Source organism: Zingiber officinale, chromosome 1A, assembly GCF_018446385.1.
Source record: "Zingiber officinale cultivar Zhangliang chromosome 1A, Zo_v1.1, whole genome shotgun sequence".
Classification (NCBI taxonomy): Eukaryota; Viridiplantae; Streptophyta; class Magnoliopsida; order Zingiberales; family Zingiberaceae; genus Zingiber; species Zingiber officinale.
The window spans coordinates 183,924,583-183,943,803 of record NC_055987.1 but is presented as its reverse complement, the minus strand read 5'-3'; the positions used below and the strand labels follow the sequence as shown (position 1 = coordinate 183,943,803).

General features: G+C 33.2%; 1 protein-coding gene across 1 annotated transcript in view; it reads left to right on the top strand.

The window, feature by feature from the left end:
- The window catches only part of LOC122038622, a 44,896-nt gene extending 26,391 nt beyond the window's left edge, over positions 1-18,505 (top strand). The window contains exons 3-13 of the mRNA XM_042598449.1: positions 3,530-3,642; positions 3,724-3,828; positions 7,313-7,382; positions 7,875-7,930; positions 11,544-11,594; positions 12,365-12,469; positions 12,585-12,629; positions 12,742-12,850; positions 16,242-16,429; positions 17,095-17,172; positions 17,956-18,505. Coding sequence (XP_042454383.1) covers positions 3,530-3,642; positions 3,724-3,828; positions 7,313-7,382; positions 7,875-7,930; positions 11,544-11,594; positions 12,365-12,469; positions 12,585-12,629; positions 12,742-12,850; positions 16,242-16,429; positions 17,095-17,172; positions 17,956-18,132 — 1,097 coding nt within the window. The 3' untranslated portion in view covers positions 18,133-18,505. The remainder of the gene's footprint in view (positions 1-3,529; positions 3,643-3,723; positions 3,829-7,312; positions 7,383-7,874; positions 7,931-11,543; positions 11,595-12,364; positions 12,470-12,584; positions 12,630-12,741; positions 12,851-16,241; positions 16,430-17,094; positions 17,173-17,955) is intronic.
- The last annotated feature ends 716 nt before the right edge of the window (positions 18,506-19,221 follow it).

Sequence of the window (19,221 nt, the reverse complement as noted above, 5' to 3'; positions counted from 1 at the left end):
GAAATTTTATGCCATCAATTGATGCTATCAAACGAACACAATAATCGGTAGCTACCAAACAAGTTTAAATATGTTATTTTTGATTCATTGTCATAAGCCGCTATTTGTGAATGTTGCTCTGATTTCCAACATGTTCATGTAATTTTTCTTTCTTTCTTTAATTTTTAAATCCCTAGAAAATAATCACCTCCATTTTGACCACCAATGATCAACTTTGAATAAATAATAATAAAGATAGAAGGCCTCATATTTTGCAATGTTGTACTCTAGCCAATTAGGATGATTACTGAATCATATAGCTCGAAATCTTCATTTCTCCTTTGGATAAAATGCCAAAGTAATTTATGATTCTTAAGCTGAAACAAACCTTTTTGCAAATAGCAACGCTGAATAATCTCTCTTGCATTCACATTATACTCGAGAATGCTCTTTCTTAGCCCAGGGTCAGTAGGATACCCATTCGAATCAGCATTAGGAGGTAGTAGAGGCAGCGATGGAGGAGGTGGAGGGGGAAATGCCTTGTTTGAATTAGGTTTATCTCGCATATTCTTAAAATACCTCAACATCTCTATTTCACCTAATTTATCATTAATATAATATTTTAGAAATATGATCACTTAATTTAATGACTATTTTTTTTCAACCATTTAGAAACAAATAGCTAGGCCTGTTCAACCGGTCGGTTAACCGGTTTATCGGTTCCTGATAATTCTGGTTTACCATGGTTTATTTAAAACCGGTTAACTGACAGGTATCTTACCGGTTCCGGTCGGTTAACTGGTTCCAACCGAGAACCAGTAAAGACTATTGAGCTTGGGTAAGTGTACTTAGTGAAGTGGGTTATTGGGTTTTTTTTTTTTTTTTTTTTGACAAACTAATTAACTAAAGGCCCAACTAAAAATTCTCCAAAGAAAACCGGTCGGTTCCCAGTTTTACCGGTTAAACCGGTAAAAAAAGTCCAAAATCGGGAACCAACCGGTAAACCGGTAAAAACCGATTAACCGGTTAACCAGTAAACCGGAACTAGTAAGCTATCGGTTCCGGTCCGATTTTCGGTTTGCCGGTTTTTTTGCACAGCCCTACAAATAGCAAACAAAATTTCCTAAAAGTTTCAAACTTTGCATAGTACTTCACAACTATGCACAATAATTTTCAAAAATAATATTTCACAATTATAATGTATCAACACTTTCAAAATCGAATTATCCAACTCTGAAAGCTTGAAAATATTTAAAAATATAAGTTAAATTTTTTTTAAAATTTCAAATATTAGTGCAGGTCGATTTTCACAATCAAAATGCCTAAATTTTGAATATAAACTCAAAATGTTCTTAAATTTGAAAATTTTGACCTTAGCCCTTAGTTCTAGTTGAAACAACAGTCCGTCGATTCCCGGAGCTATTTTCTTCAACACCTATTCGAGAACACAACTCAATTAATCAACCAAAGCTCAAAATTTTCGACCTAAATGCGCAAAAATTGAGCCAACAATTAAAAATGAGTTGGGTTTCCACTTCCACTCATCGCGTGTCATAGCCTCTGAAATCACACTCTAGGTACTGAAACTATACCTAAGCTTCCTCAAACCATGATTTTCAGCGACAAGAACCCACGACGACAACAAGAAATGCGTCGCGCAGCTCCAACGAGAGAAGAGGCCGACATGCTCGTTCCAAGTCACCCAACTTCGAAATATGTGGTTAATTTTAGTTTTCCAGTGACAAGTGTGGTGAATCGATTGGTTTTAAAAAAGTGACAGTGACGGTTTGGGACTATTTTGGGGAGAAACTGGGAGAGAAATTGATATGAATCAGACATATTTTGGTTTTAATTACTACTATTTTTTTTTTAAATATATATTATATATAATATATGTCCCAGAGACGCCGACCCACTGGAAGGAAGGAAAAGAGGTCCTTCAAATGTAAATATACTAATCATGTCGCATCACTTCTAATTTGTTGTCTTGTAGAAGTGTCGGCCTGCATAAGGTTATTTAAGATCAAAATCCTATCTCGGAACAAAGAGGTCCTTAGATTTGGTTGGAGCATAGGATTGTTAGATCCAATAAGTTAATTGAAATTATTTTTAGAACTGTATTTGACAATTATATATAGGATCTTTCAAATTAACATTTTAAGCTTTTGTCATTCTAAGTTCAATATATAATATTAATATGAGCATTTTATTGGGATACCATGAAGCATAATTAAAAGTATGTAATAAATGTAATATAATTTTTGAAGTGTTGCAGTTTTATATAGCAAGTAACAATTTTTACAAGATGAATCATAATATATATGATATATGATAACTAGAAAAAATAATTCCCAAAAATAATAGAGAAAATTCTCAGAAGATATGACACTAAACCAAGGTTTAAAATTTTGAATTGTGAAGTTTTGATTTATGATCGGAACAATATGATTTTAGAATAATATCAAGCCATGCTTATAAGGTTTTGGTAATGGTACATTTTTAAATATAAATATATTAATTCAAAAATATTTTTATTAATATTTGATTGTTATAAATATTTATTATTGAGTTATATTCGAGATGTTGAAAATTGATTTTAAATTTTGATATGAAGTCTTTGATACTTATTGAGTAAAAATCAATTTAGGGATAGTTTAAGTCCAACAAGTGGACATAACATGATCATGTAGGTTTAAACTCGATTTAATTTGGAGTTATTTCGATCAGTTTAAAATTAAATCAAAATTATATATACAATAATTTAATTCATAATAATATATTTTATAAGATTATAAATTATATTATATTTATATATATTTTTCTATTTACCTTGTGAATAGGTGAAAAAGGGGAAAAAAATTAACCATCCTTTTAGAACTTTTTTTAATCTTTTATCTCGTGGACGAATGAAGGAGGGAAAAATTAACAACGAAAGAGGAAAAAAATGGATGGAGGAAAAAAATTGAGGGAAAGGAATTGGAATTAACTTTTTTAAAATTAAACAATTTAAAAATTGGAAAGAAAAAAAACATGATGCAGCCACTGCGAGGTCGCAACTCCATGCCGTGGGCAAGCGGAATGGTAAATTCCGCTTATGCCTACCGGCATGACTTGGTATTTTATATGATGCCTTGGATTGGATCAGAAGTCTGTATGCTCCAGTTTAATTCAGATCCTACTTGGAATGTCATTCGTTTAGTCAACTATGTGTTATAAAATCATAAAAATACTAAATTCCAGATCACAATCATGACTACAACAGTCCAGCCTCGAAATGACTAGGAATGTTGTTTGTGTTAACTCCCCCAATACAAGCTTGCTTTAGCTTGTGCATCCTATTTTATCTTCTTCTTCATTTACTTCATTGTCCTTTCTTTTATATTTTCACCAAATCCTACAAATACTGGTTCACTGCTAAGATGAAACATCAGTAGCAATAGATTGGAGTTACACAAATCACTTGTAACAATTTCCAAATACTTAATTTCCTTTTTTGATCCTTACCATGTTCATGCTGATTGATATAATAGCTATTTGTCTGTCATTTTAGGTAGTGGAAAGAGCTATTTGGCTAAAGCATTGCGTGATATTGAGATCGAGAATGGTGGAAATGGTCCCAGAATTCATGCAATGGATGATTATTTTATGGTTGAAGTTGAGAAGGTGTCTTTACCATTAACCAGTTTTTTAGATGACTATCTCGAAGATAGTATTGATAATTATTTGTTTTCTTCTTATTTTTAGAACATTGACGACAATGATGGTTCTAAATCCACTGGTTCATCCAGAGCAAAAAAACAGACCACTAAGAAAGTGATCGAGTATTGTTATGAGCCAGAAATGGAAGAGGTGATGCCACTGCCTTAGATTTTTATTATTAGATCCTGATATATTTTGTTATTTTGTTTGTAAGACTACTGAATTTCATTTTTTTCTTGTGGTGTGGTTTGCTAGAACTATTTGACTTTAGGTAGTCCCATGGAGTTTTAAGGTAAAAGGAAGATATTAGTATAACTGACTGTGCTACTGACCAATTCTTCTATTAGAAGTGTGAGACAAGTAGGGATTAACCTAGTTACCCACACTGCACAAATTTTTTTTGTTACTCCTTTTTAATTTCTACACAATGTGTGAAGGTGAACAATGTTGTATCAACACTGTCCGGTCTTGTGCAAGTCATGCTGGGCCAATCTTAGGCATGTGAGAGCCATGTCAAACTAGGCCTGGTCTACGCCAATTTAAGTTGTGCTCGTTATGTCCCAAATTACCCTAGGTTTGACACAACACGAGCATGGGCACAAGTTAAGTTGGGCTTGGCTTGTTTCTTGTCAATATCTAAAATTTTAAAATATATTTTTTTAGAAATCCTAAAATATCCCATAAAATTACAATAAATACTATCGCTAATATTTAGGTATATATAGGAAAACTTAGTGGGCCTATGTGCCATGTTAGGCTGAGCCAACGGGTTGTTTATTTGCCACTCAGCCTGACCTATATGTTATTGGGCTATTCTTGGCATGACCCACGCCATGCTGGGTGGGCCCATGTAACAGACAACTATACCCAATTGGCATCTTTATTATGTGCCTCATTTAGAGACTATAAGAGGAGGCCTATCATGTACGAACAGCATTAGCTGTAAAACTCAACTTTGTACAACTTGAAATTGTTGAATTATGAGTAATCTAAGTTCAAAATCAAGAAAAGTATCCTCACATTTTTGAATTCTTGCAATTGATTTTTACACAATGTTAATAGGTGGTCTGGTACCTCTTTCATAATTTGGTTCCTTGTGGAGTGAAATAGTGTGGAACGGTACTATAGCAATATGTATATTATATATATATGAGTGTGAGCACTAATCATTTTGAAAATTGTTACCATCTTAACAAGGATAATAGTGGAAAATCTACTTGTGCAAATAGATGCTGCTTATTTAAATTAAATCTTATCACGATTCTTGATATAGTGCGGGCAGAATTTAGGATATTCTTCCAAGTAGGTGGCACCGTATAAATGTAACAACAAACTTTCAACACAACATATATATTATTCCATTGACATAACTTATATAATTTAAAAAAAATTAAATTAAAATATATAGATACAAATTATAACACTTCTCAGAGTGCTAATATTCTTGTAATGTATTGTAATATTCTTATAATGCGTTGTGATGGTATTGATAATGACAAAGATCTCCTATTTAAGTGATCAAACAATCATATATCTAATCATTTATTTTTTTGTAAAATCCACTTAGCATGGTTTTGGCAAGGAATGCTTTGTTTAGTTGCAAGACAATCTTTGTTACACAATTTTTTAAAAAGTGGTCTAAGCGGTCCAGGCAGATCTATGAATTTTTTTAATAAACTGATGGTTTATTTGATGTTAAAAATTAACCCTAATTCTCCTCATTAGTCCACCAAGTATGCCCGAGCTTCCCACCCCACACAATTTTTACTTTTACTTTTCCACCTGATGTTGGCAATGCGCACTAATTACTTACAATGTTTGAACATCTTTTATTTTCTATCTTTTATTCTCTTCCCTAATGTTCTCCCTCTTCCTCTATCACATTTTTTTTTCATTAATTGTTAATTTTTTATCATTTAATCTTAATATAGAATATATCTTCACATGATCAAACTCTGGTTGATAAAAAGGAATCTAGCAACGATATCATTAGTACAGACAATGGTAAGATGTATCTATATCCTATACCTATCTCTATCCTAATTTTAATATTGTCACTCAAAGCTTATCTTCCAATGGTTAGCCGAGATATATTAATGGACATGTAGAGAAACTAATTCCAACATTATGACCTAAGAGCATTATTTAATATGAGTTTTGAACCAATGCTTCCATTAGATGCATGGTCTTATTTTGGTATTGAAAAGGTATAATCATTAGCTGAGATACTCACATTTTTTTTTGTAACTTGTTATTCTAAAATTTTAATTCAATTGATTATATAATTATATAAGCTTATATTGGAGGTTAACAAAAAAAAAATAATAATAATCCCAATTAGCCTCATTGATTATCCCTGGGGTGATCGGCTCGACCCCACGGAAGTTTTCCACTGGCTACTAGGGTAAATCGGGAAGCGCATGCTGAGGCCAGCCCAGAAGCCCAACATCCTTTGCTTGCGCCCCCCATTTGGAGGAAAAATTCTTACAAATACGCCATAGCTGGGGATCAAACCGCGGGTGCTTGGGTGACAACCTGGATATCCTACCGCTACACCATATCCCCGGGTACGAGGGTTAGCATGACATATTATCAAAATCATACTATTTCGGCCAGAGATCAAAACTCCAATACAGAATCATATTTTAAACTTGAATCAAATAATCTTGATCATCATGTTGCTAAGTATAAAATGCTTATTTTATTTTTATGTTTATAATGATTTCACAACTGTGCACAAAGTTTCAATAAGATTGCAATTGAGCATTCATTCTTTGTAGGGATTTTTTTTTTAAATCAGTGGGTGCTAAGTTTGAACTTTATCCCTAATTTTGAAGGACAAGAGCCAATCCTATATTGTTCTTGTAAGGTCATCACATCCATGTATGTGCAACTCATAATAGACTCTTTTTGGTCAATTGAAATTACTTTATTACTGATGAAAGAAAGCGACAAACTAAAGGTAGAGATGGAAAATATTTTATAACCCAAGTTCTACAAGGTTTTCATGTTGATATTGTCAGTTGTAGCTGAGTTCAAATAAAAGTTGCACCACATTCAAGACATATAAATGTGATACCCCTGGATTATTTGTAAGTTTCCTTATAAGTTATTACCTAATCTAGTGTTCTTAACTGGTAGTTGTGTTTTCTAAAAAGTGTTTTCTTTGTGTAGTTTTTGATCTACACAACTTCTTGCCTGTCAATCTGTATCCCAATTTTACTCTGTTTTGTTGCTTTTAAAATTGATTTCAATCTTGTTGTCGTATCAAATAAAACCCATAAATATTGTTCTAAGTTAATTCTCACCTTTTGAGGTTAATGCCGTTTTTTGGAGAACAAATGGTGATAAGTTTGAGCTATCCCTTCTTGAGGTGTACAACTAAATTTCATTTAATTAACTCTTTTGAAATGATCTGCTGTTTCAGTATAATCATAGACATGGGCATTATAATTCAAATTGATATTCTTTCTTTCTTGGTCATACAGACTCTTTCCTGAATGCTGAGTATGTTTCTTGTTGTTATTCTGTTAATATGCACACTCATTTGTACGTGTGTATTTTATTTAATCCCAGTATAGTGTATGTATTATTAGTTTGGTTATTAGAGCTCAAGTGATTGGCTATTTGATAGGCATATCGGTCAAGCATGTTAAAGGCATTTAAGAAGACACTTGAAGAAGGCATATTCACATTTATAATTGGTATGAAGTAACTGCTGAATTGCTGCTTTTGTTTCTTGGAATCCAGAGGTTCTATTGTCTTTCAAGCTTTATTCCTTTTAACTTGGTTGTCAGTATTGTTTTACCATCGTTATTGGCATTTTTAATGCTTTCTCTATTAACGTTTAAAGTTTTTGCTTCTTGCATTTCTTTTTCGCTCCATTAGCTGCAGCCTGATATTGTTATGGCTTGTTCTGCACTGTCATTTTGTTTGTGTGCTGGTTGTCATACAAATGTTGGGAACATGTTATGTTTTTGAATGTTGAAAGAATTGAGCTAACCTATGAAAGATGTGACTGAACTGTGTTCCAGTATGTTGGGTACTGTGGACGCATTAAGGCATTTTCATTGGTACTAGATGAAGTGATGGATGCTGTGCTAAGCATTCTACGCTACCTTCAATTTTTGCTAATCACTAATGCAGTATTGTTCGGCAACTGACTCGTTTATTGCTGGTATGTTTGCCTCATTTAGTGGATGACCGCAATCTGCGGGTAGCCGATTTTGCTCAGTTTTGGGCAATTGCGAAGGTATATTCTCTTTCTTCAGAAAACCATACGAGTCTTTATATTTGAACTTTTCATGCTGGTTGAGGGATTGTTGAGAGCTTGCCTGGTAACTATGAGGTTAATATAATGACATTTTCGATTCCTTTATAACTGGATTTACACGCAACACATGTATGTATATTATGACCCTTTTTGGTTGTTTTATAATCCTGCACATGCTGTTCTATTGTATCCGTTCAATGTTTATGGATACATGCTTCTTTTCTGTTTCCTATTTGCGAGATGCTGCACTTTTTAAGCACCTAAACTATCTTACTAGAGAGATCCATGTGGTTGATGAAATAACCCAAGTTACAGCTGTACATGTTAGCACATAACGCAAACATGAGACCGTGTTTCTTCCTCATGGTTATGGCAATATAGTGTTTTGATCATGGTGATGAGCATGTAATGTTCGGAGAAGTATCTGTTGGTTTTTGATTTTTTAATATGTTACTAAGATTCTCTTTCCAACCTTGGGTGAGTCTAAGGATTTATTTGGTTGTCTAACCTTGATAAATTTTTGTATGATATTGTTTCTGATGATCAAGTTTGATGTGGGATATGTAGGAGAACTAAATCACGGCAACATATTTAGCTTGATGGAGATTGTATGTTTTTATTTAAAGCTTAAATGAAAAGAAACTAGGGAAACAAGTACTGTTTATTCAACAACACGTTTGCTTGCCAAGTATACCAAGAAATTAATTAAACACTTTAGGAGTTAAGTCTCTTGCATGGGTTCTTGCAGCAAAATTAACTTTTTTACACTTGATCATGCACAAGAGAATAACTATTTTATTTATCCAAGCATTTTATACAATATTGTTAATTAATCAGTATTACTATTAAATAATAAAGGTCGAGTTACATGCAATATGAGTTTTGTTAGTGCCAGAGTAATGCTAATTTTCTGCAGGTCTTGAGTTCGAGGGCTCATAAATCATTGCTCTAACTAATACATATTTAAAGGGCCTAGTCTATATTTCTTATTTATGTGGGGTTTATTTTTTGCGACAATTTATTATTCCATTTGGTAGGCAGTTATGCAAAATGTTTTATTATTTATATAGCTTTCCGATCAAGTCAATTTGGATACGTATTTGTAAAGTTAGGTTTTGATACACTGAGAACAAGAAAAAATTGGTTAACAAATCAGTTTGACATTTGAAATCACCAAAGAGTCTAGAAATTGAACATGTGTTAGAAAATTGTCAGATTTACAAATTTTTAAGGAAAAAAAATAGAAATTGCTAAGTTATTATGCAATAGTATTCCATTTCAGCTGCTGTGAGAAGAGGGGGTTGCAGAGGGAGGTTTAGTTCACATGAAACACCGTATATAAGAGAAAAATATTTTCAAAATGTCACTTTTCCCCTTGTTTTTATATGTTTGGTTGCTATTAAAATAATATGATAATGCATGAGCAATCATGATTCAGCATGTGCCAAGTCTTTTCCATTTTAATTAAGTTTTGTTTCTTTTAATATGATATCGTGAACAATTCACTTACATAGCTATCGCATGCTTTTCTGGCAATGCCTTCTGCACCGCAGGAGGTGTCTAGATGCTTCCGGTGCCGCCGGAGGCATCCCGCGACTCCTCCGGCACATCCGGAGGCGTCCACAACTCCCCCTGGACTGCCGAGACAAGGACGCCTTCTGTGCTGGTTTCGGCGGTCCGGCGGAACGGTAAAAATCGTTTGTGCCGAGCGGCATAAAACAACATTTGATTCTATGGTATACATATCTATTGTAACTTTTATATTTAAATTTTATAACTATTATCTTAATTTAATTTAATTTTTAAATATGTAATTCTTTTAGTTTTGCCAAGCATGCTTAAGATTGGTCAAGTTGGATTTATTAAATTGTTATGTTCCTTATTCTTATAGCATTTTTATATAATGTTTTGATTTAAAATATGTGCATTGGAGGTTAAGGCTAGGGCTAAGGGTAAAGGGTTATTAGACCTGAGTAGTATACATTATTCGAAGGAAAAAATTATTAATTTTCCAAAATTCTCATTAAGTTTACGTTGTTTGTAATTTTTTACGTTACAATTTGGTTTGGTTTATTGTTAATTTATTAGAGGATATAATGTGATAATTTATCTATATTAACATTATATTGTTTTTTTTTTGTAAATTTAGGATGTGGATTCCATTTTTTTTGGTAATCCAGGTATCCAACTCTTGGAACTGATTAATCCATCCACCAACCTGACCCACGGAAGTTTTCCACTGGCCACTACGATAGCACAAATGGGTCTGGTTGACTGCCCAACATCACGAGCATGAGAGTTTGACCTACCTCTTACTATTGCATTGAGCGCGCGTGGGGGTCATATCCGATTTGATCCTATGGTAGATGAGATTGATTTTTGATATTATTGTCATCAATAATCAACTGCGTAAAATTGTGGCAATTTGGGTCAAACCGAATCGGGTTGAGTTGTGCCAAATCACGTTTAAGGTATGACTCAAGTCAAATAAAGCCAGAGTATGAGAAAATTAAACTTGGGGTTGACTTGTTTTCAAACTTATTCTTTAATTTTGTAGTTTAATTTAGAGGTATATTGGATTTAACTCATTCAGAGATTGGGTAAAATAATACAGAGAAAGTTACATGGTTGTTCTCTCACAATTGTGCAAGGTGTAGATTCCCTCCAATGAAGATTGGACTTCACACAATATCACGAGTAGAGAGTTGGCAAGTATATAAGAAGTTGAGGGAGAGGAAGGGCTTACAGTTGCTTGCCTCTTACTCTCTCCCCTTCTTCAGGTGGATGAGCAGTGGAGTTGGGCATTGACAAGGTGAGCAACGGTGGACCGCTTTGACTGGAGTGCAAGATGGAATTGCCTTTGGGTTGAGGCAGAGGAAGGTGGTTGTGCGGTAGCCAGCCCTCATCTACTCCAGTTAGATTTAGGCATAAGGAGCCTGCCAGTAGGGGGTTGTGGATGAGTAGGGCCGCAAAGGCTGACCTCCATAACATGTGGCAGTGGCACGTAGTGGTGATTTATCGACAAGATTAACTACTCGAGATAGAGTGGACAAAACTACTGACACCCAAACAATACAAAGTAACAACATGAATATAAACCTTAATTCAAGAAACCTTGAAACCTTGGTGTGAACACTATCAACTTCGTAGCACTTGCCAAAACTTCTATACTCTACTAATGATCTATCTGCACAAATTTGAAGAAACAAGAATGCAACAAATAAAATTGATGCATAAGATCGGCGAGTTGCAAAAAACCCACCAAACCTGTCAACTGTTACAAATGAATGCAACTGCAATAACAACTCATTCAATCAGTACAATAATGCTATCGACATTGCTCCAACCTTTATGTCTAGGATATGACAGTGTTCAGTGTTACCATGTCTGCTCAAATTTTGGTGAATGAAGGTGAATCACTCACAAGTCACTACAATGAAGTCTAATGAGAAATCTAGGTTGACATAGTTGAAGTCTATTTAATTGATGAGACACCTATGGTTGGAAGACAAGTTTCTTTTAAAATTGCGAAAAGTAAATTAAATTTCCTTGGTGGTTTCATGCTTCTCATTGTCGTCATTTTCTTGAGCAGAGATCAGGGTATGAGGTATACTTGCTGGAAGCTCCATACAAGGATCCAATGGTGAGATTGCATCTAGCATTCTGATTTATGTAGGTCAATACTTGTTTTTATAGTTTTTCATTCTCTAAACATTCCTTCCAAAATCCAATTATTGTCCTTAGGATTCTCATATATATAACTGCCTAAATACATATTCTTCCTAATTTTGTTAGAGATTGTCATACCAATTTTGTGTTTCTCATCTTATTAAATTGGTATTTCACTTATTTCGTTTGTCAAGAAATTCTTCTACTTAGTTTTTAGCTATTTTCTCAAAAAAAGTCATTTAAGCATAATTGTGTGCCTTCTTTAAGAAGTTTCAAAATATCATGTTCTCATTCATATCGGTGCTCATCGATAGCCTCATTACTTTATTTGAATCTCTTAAATAACATCACTACAGTGGAATAACTTATTGCAAGAATTATTTTGTTAGATAATTGTATGCTATGTATGCTTATTACAACTTTTTAGTTCCAAAATGTAGGAAACCAAGTGGATTTTTTATTCATAACACCATTTTGGCTAGTGTGCATAGTGACTTGTGCCATATATGTGGCATAAATTGAGGTTATTTCATTAAACCAATTAAGCTTAACATCCTATGGATGGATGCCTAAATTGTGAGGGGACTTTAGATATAGTTGATCTTTATTGCTATCTCATGTTGCTGTAGGTGAATCATCTCTGTTTCATTTGATTTTCTCAATCTCAAATCAGAGAATTTTGAACTTTTGATAGCTCTTGTTATTGTCAATCATTATAAGTTCTATCCTTTCTGCAAATGATAGGGCTGTGCGGCTAGGAATGTGCATGGTTTTACACTAGAAGATACACGGAAGATGGCAGAAAAATGGGAAGAATCTCCATCTTTATACATGCAAATTGATATTCAGGTCTCATAATGGGTGCATGCATAAAATTGATTTTGTTTCTACTAATTTTTATATTACGTTAATTTGGTAAATAAAATAATTTACTAATTATTTACTGCTATATCTGAACGTGCAGTCATTATTTCATGGGGATGATCTGAATGAGCAGTCCATTCAAGAGGTAAATTTGCATGGGCATCAGCTTTCTATGTATCTTTTTTTGAGTGTGCCTGTTTTTTAACTTGCAACAATAAGATCCTGTTCCTATCAGTCATAGTGAAATTAACTTTCAGGTTGACATGGACATCAATGACTCAGACTGTGACAACAATAAGGCTAAGTTACTGGAGGAAAGCCTCAAATATCCAGAACCAAAAAGAGATAATTTTGTACATAGACAAGGTATTGGTTGTTCCAATTCTTGGTCTTTATACATATATGTAAAAGCATTTTGTTCTCAATCCATAGATTAAAATGCCAACCCATGCTGGGATTATCATTCCACCTACTGGACAACACATGAAACGAATTTGATATCGACACTAAAGTCATGAGCTGACTTCACGCAAGAATTTCTTAGCGATGGCAGTATGCACAACGTAAAAAAAAAAGAGATGAGCGAGGGAGGGAGGCTAAGAGAAAGATTGAGGGAGAGAGAAGCATTGCTGGAGGAGAGAGAAGGGGACCAACGTTTGCCAGCAAATGACACGTGGTGAGCGGTTGGCGGCGGTCACGATAGAGGAAGAGATGAATTAGGAGAGAGGAGTGAGGAGAGTAGGTTTGGAAAGATAGATAGTCTCTCAAATTTAAAAAAGAATAATTTAAGATGCAAACAATTTAAATAGGTTAAAATTCAATTTCTTACATAAGTGGGCTTCTTCTTTGTCAAGAGAGACTGAGAGATATCATGTGAGCAAGTGACTCAAAAATTAGGTTTTTGTAAGAGTAAGATTGTGTTGAACTTCTTTTCCTCAACATCTTCCCCTCAACTTTAGTTTGAGTGTTGAAGAACAACTTATGTTTATCACAACATTTAGATTAAATAAAAATTTATTTAATTAATTGAGAAATATTTTATTATTATTAATTTTTATTTCATTTTATTAGAATATCATTAAAGATACATGATTGCAAATTGCAATAGGAAAGGGAGCCATGGCATAATGGTAAACTTGTTGTCGTGTGACTTGGAGGTGGTTCGAGTCGCGGAAATCGCTTTTGCAATGTAGGATAAGATTGCATACAAAAAACCCTTTCCCGAGACCCCGCATTGGCGGGAGCTTCGTTTACCGGTTGCTCTTTATACATGATTGCAATAGATAAGTACTAATTGGTTCAAATTAAAGTTGTTTTTTTTATAAAAAATCTCTATCCAATTCAATGGAAAGCATAAAAGAATTTAAATTTGCATTTGATTTTATTTGAAAAAAAAATCTTGAATGCAATATCTTCAAATTTGATTAAGTTTGAGTTAAGTTTCATATTTTATATATTTTATACTTACAAAATTAAATAAAATTTAATTACAAAATTTAAAATTTAAAGGATAGTAAGAGATGGTATGAAAAGAATGTAATTAGTTGATGTGGTGATGACAGACCACGAGCTATCTAGGAGTGTTGATTTGTAACAATGTTGGCTAAATCATAGGATGTGTATTTCAATTTGATCTATAAAGTTACATCTACTAATCCAAAAAAAATAACATATTAAAACATAAATTTTAAAAGCTAAACAACAACATAATTAAGCTCAATTAGCAATAAACTAAAAGTTATTGAATTATCCAAAATTTATAGTTCATTAATTAAATTCAATTATTCACAATCCGTAATAAATCTAAAAAACATTTGAAATACTAATTCATATTTATGAACATATTATACATATCAAATCACTCACTGTACTATATAAAAATAGATTAGAATTGTCATATTATTTTTGTTGAATTTTTAGATATGTAGTTGTTGCAATGTAGAGTGACCATGAAGCTAAATTAAGAAAAATTATTAACGAATGTAAGTTGTTATCAAAATGTTACGAAATTACTTAGAGCAAATCAAAAGTGTTATTAATTAATGTCCTCCACAATGAGAGCCTCTGGAACCTTAAAATTTAGAATTGCTCTAATATTCCTGAAGTTATTGATAATAAGGGGAAGTGCATTTGTTTTGTTTCTTGTTTCAACATTCTACTTACAAAACTTGACTAGATTATAAGAGATTAAGACTCTAAAAAATAAAACTTAATTGCCTGCGAACATATTTAACTCTAAGAATCGAGACGATCAAATTAATTAATAAATATAAACAGAAGAATAAATATTACTAGTATTCTAATTAATTATTAAGTAAATAATTAAATACAATAAATAGTTATTTAATAGTTACAATTTATATTAGGGGAAATTAATCATTTTATCATTTAAAAATTTAATTAAATATCAATATTGTATTGGCACTACACAATTTGGCATCTATTCTTTATCGTTCCAATATAGAGACCAAAACTTTAGCACGACGTGAGGCTCCTACAAAGTGGATACTATAAGCTGAATTTACTCAGAAAAGTTGAATTTACTTGATTGCCATCACTAAAGATTATATCTGACTTCTTGTTTCCCAGTTACATTGAACATATTTTTCTTATATCTTGTTTTCTTAGCATGTGATGCCAGACTGGATCTTCCACCTTTCACTTTGAAATAATTTATTTGATATTTACTTTCTAGCAAATTGGTTGCAAATGGAGTGGGTACAAGAATGTTAATTTGAATGATGTGACATCAGTGTCATGCTTTATGTCTGAATTTAAGAACTGCTGGTATATCCAATTATTTTTCTCCAGATATGATCATAGGTCTTACATTTCATGGAAAAAGTGGGGCTAATAGGGAGCAAGTGTTGCAGCTGCCTAAGAATCAAATGGAAGTTGAGTAGGAAAGTAAGGCAGAGTGTTGCATCTTGGCTTTATAGAGATCAAGTCTTCGGGTGCTTGGACTCATGGTTCTGTACAATGATACTTGGTGTCGGTTTTTAATACCTAATTACCTATCAGGTGACAATGGTAGTGATGTTATAGTTTTTGCTAGTGGAGGAGGTTATGGTTGAAACCAAAATGGGAAGAAAATAATCTTAATGTATAGTTTTAGAAAATATTTTTCAGACACCTAAACTGTAAATAAATTTGGATAGTGAGTTTGGTTGAAATGGATCTTGTCCATGAGAATGGTAGACTAAATGTTTTGTAGTTGAAAGTGGTGGTCTGGGAGAATTTCCTTTCATAATATAAACTGACATGTGAGTTAACCATATTTAGTTTAGTTTAGATGATGAACATACAAATAAAAAAAAAAAAAAGGCAGCCTGACGCACGAAGCTCCCGTCATGCAGGTCCCAGGGAAGGATCCATTGTACGCAGCCTTACCCTGATTTTTGCAAGAGGCTGTTTCCAGGATTTGAACCCGTGACCTTTTGGTCACATAACAACAACTTTACCGTTGCACCAAGGCTCCCCTTCTATGAACATACAAATGATACATGTTAAAATTGGATGGTAATCATGTTGGGATGATTTTATTCATGAGAAGGTTATTTGTTGATGTTTTAAAAAATGTAGATCCACTATTTGTTGATGTTTTAAGTTAATGAATCCTATGAAGTATTTTTTTCTCATTTTATTTTCAGTTGTTCATATATGGGGGTTGGATCCTTCCTTACTATGACTTGTACAATTTGTGGTTGATATTTCATTTTTCTAATCCTTCTTTATCTGGATTCATCAAAACATGTAGAGAAGTGGGAATTTGATGAAGGGGAAGAGTGGCAAACAAGAATCAAAGAATTGGGTAGCAGTAAATGGTCGAAGGATTTAGATGAGGAAGACAAAAAGCTTGAAGGTGTTGGAAAAAATATAAATGCACTTTCTGGCCTTATTCATGCTTATAGCAAGAGTGGAAAATCAGTTCACTGGGGTGATCAGGTATATAATATATTTATTTGATTTTGATGCCCCAAAGGGCAATGCGGTATCCAAATTATGCTGGTTGCTTCATGTAGAATAATTTTAGATCCTTCTATTGAAGGTCAAATCCGTGTCAGTATCAATCATTAATTACTTTTCCTTTGTCACATGTCTGTTTATTGTGTTTATCATCAAAGGTATATCTGGTGGCAATTTAATTGAGCCATACTGTCCTAGGATCTGCAATCATTTCTAAAGCATCAGTTATCTGGTATTGTTTATGTTATGATTCGTCCTGGTATTCCTATATTACTATGGATAACATAACTCGCTAGTATATTTTTAAGCTCTCCTTGGGATAATTTTGTATTTGATGCGCCTAATCTGTGATGTTTCCATTTCTTTTGAACTGCGTTTCTATCTGTTCAGTTAGAAGAACAAATGTAATTGCTAAGAGAATTGCATATTCACATTAAGGGCATTTGTGGATTTAGCCGTGGTATTTTACTCTTGCAAGAATTATCTGTCTCAGCGTTTGCCATTATTGCTATCTTTTTCCACACCTAATCACAGTGCTGGAATTACTAAAGTATGAACAGATTATAAAAGCTCATGTATCAAACTATCTTACTGCGGTCATGCTGGATAGTTGGCTAAACTAACTTTGTTTCTTTTTTTTACAGCTCAACAAAAGTGGATTTTCAATCGGCACTGTGAAGAAACACTCCTTGATCATTGGTCCAGGATCGGGATACAATTTGGTAAGAATTTTCTATTGTCTTTCTATCTTTGAGCTTCAATTGAATGATTCTTTTGATAAGTGGAATAAATTCAAGTGCATGTGTGTGAAGATATTATTATTAGACACGAATTTTGATGATTCTGTTGGTCATTCCATCCCATTGGATTTTAGTTTCCCAGTTATTTTTGCATCAGAGTATGTTGCACCGTCCCATTGGAGTTGAATGTTAGGGTATGACTCGAGCACATAAGTGGAAAATGAGAATTGCAGAGATGAGGGTGTTAAAATGGATGTGTGGACATACAAGGATGAACATGATAAAAAATGAAAATACTAGAGAGAAAGTTAGGGTTGCATAAGGAAAAAAAAAATCATCCGAGAGATACATTTAAGATGGTGCGGACATGTACAATCAATAAATGCTCCGGTTAGGTGATGTGAAACTATAACAAATATGCACATCAAACGAGAAAGAGGAAGACAAAATGACTTGGTTAGCAATAATAAAATAAGATAAAATTTATTTATTTTTAGATAATGATATAGTAGAGGATAAAATCCAATGGTGTAGAAGGATTCATTTAGCCGACTCCACCATGTGGATAAAGCTTGGTTGATGGTGTTGTAGTATGTTGCTCCGAATTGAGGACAAGGAATGACGGTTTGGTTCTTCTGCTATATTTGGCCTTCTTGAATTTTGCAGAGTAATTGAAGATGAAGACGGCTATTTCTGGCACTTTTGGCTTCATGGTTAAATGGTTTGCTTCAGTAAGCATTGAATGACAATGTTACTTTCTTGCAGGCATCAAATCCAGTAGGTGAAAACCAAGACATTACAGAGGCAGCTAAGACTAGCAATACAAGTGAATCAAAGAGGCGGTTCAGCGAAAAACTTCGTGCTGAGCACGAATCAATCAGAGCCCTTTTGAGCAAAAGGCGGCAACGGATTGGACGACTTTTGGACACTGACGATGACTAATGCAGTCTCGGTTATTTGCTAAGCAAGAACACAACCCCCATGTTCCTGATCCTCCAAGATCCTTATTTTCTTGAATGGCATCTGGTTGGGAGAGGAAACATTGAGGCAGCATCAGCTTTGTCATACCTGAAAATGGCAGTATTCAACTACAGATTCAAGCAACCCGATGCAAATGATAGCATTCTGTGTTATAGCATGGAATTTCCCATATTTTTTAATCAGAGTATTGTACGTGCCTGTGTAAGAAGAACCGAAGCGATTGGATGTTAGTCAAGGTTCCAGCTCATATTTTGTATGAGAAAAGGTCTTTAATATATGACAAAAATTAAATAAGTATTTTTTTTGGAATTATGACAGTGGCATTTCTTTTTCATTTTTTATCAAAAGGACTTCAAACCTCATCGGTCATTCGTAAAAATTACATTGCTGTTTTAAGTACAATCGATTTTGATTTTTTTGATAAATTGATTTCGAATTTAAATCTTGAATCGATCTGATGGACTTGACTTTAATTCTCTTCAATTAGCATTCATGTGGTAATAATTTAGTTGTTACCATATGAATTTATGCTATTCAACAATATCATGTTCATGTGAATTTGCTGTCCCATGGGTTGACACAATTTGTACTTTAATAATTTTTGAAATCAATTTTTAACATATGTAAAATGTGGATGTCTAATCTCTTCTATAAAAGGATTATTATACTATGAAATCATTTTTACTATAATAATAAAAAATAAAAAATAAAAAATAATAATAATCTAGTTAATTTCATTGATTATCTCTGGATAATCGAAAAAGTAAATAAAATTTGATATATAATAGATTTATGATTTTAAATTTAAAATCCACTATTAAAAAGTCAAAATAGATTCAAATGCATTAAAAGTACCTATGTAATCTTACGAGAGGATGCCACTTCAACTCTAATAGTAGGATTTTTTTTTTTTTTAAATTTAGGTATCTAATTTTTTGAATTTATTAATTTTAAAGTGACTGATTCTATAATTTTTTTTTTATAGTCTTCAGAGAATCAAAAATCACTCACGGAAGTATTCTTAATTAGAATTCCACCCTTAAATACCTA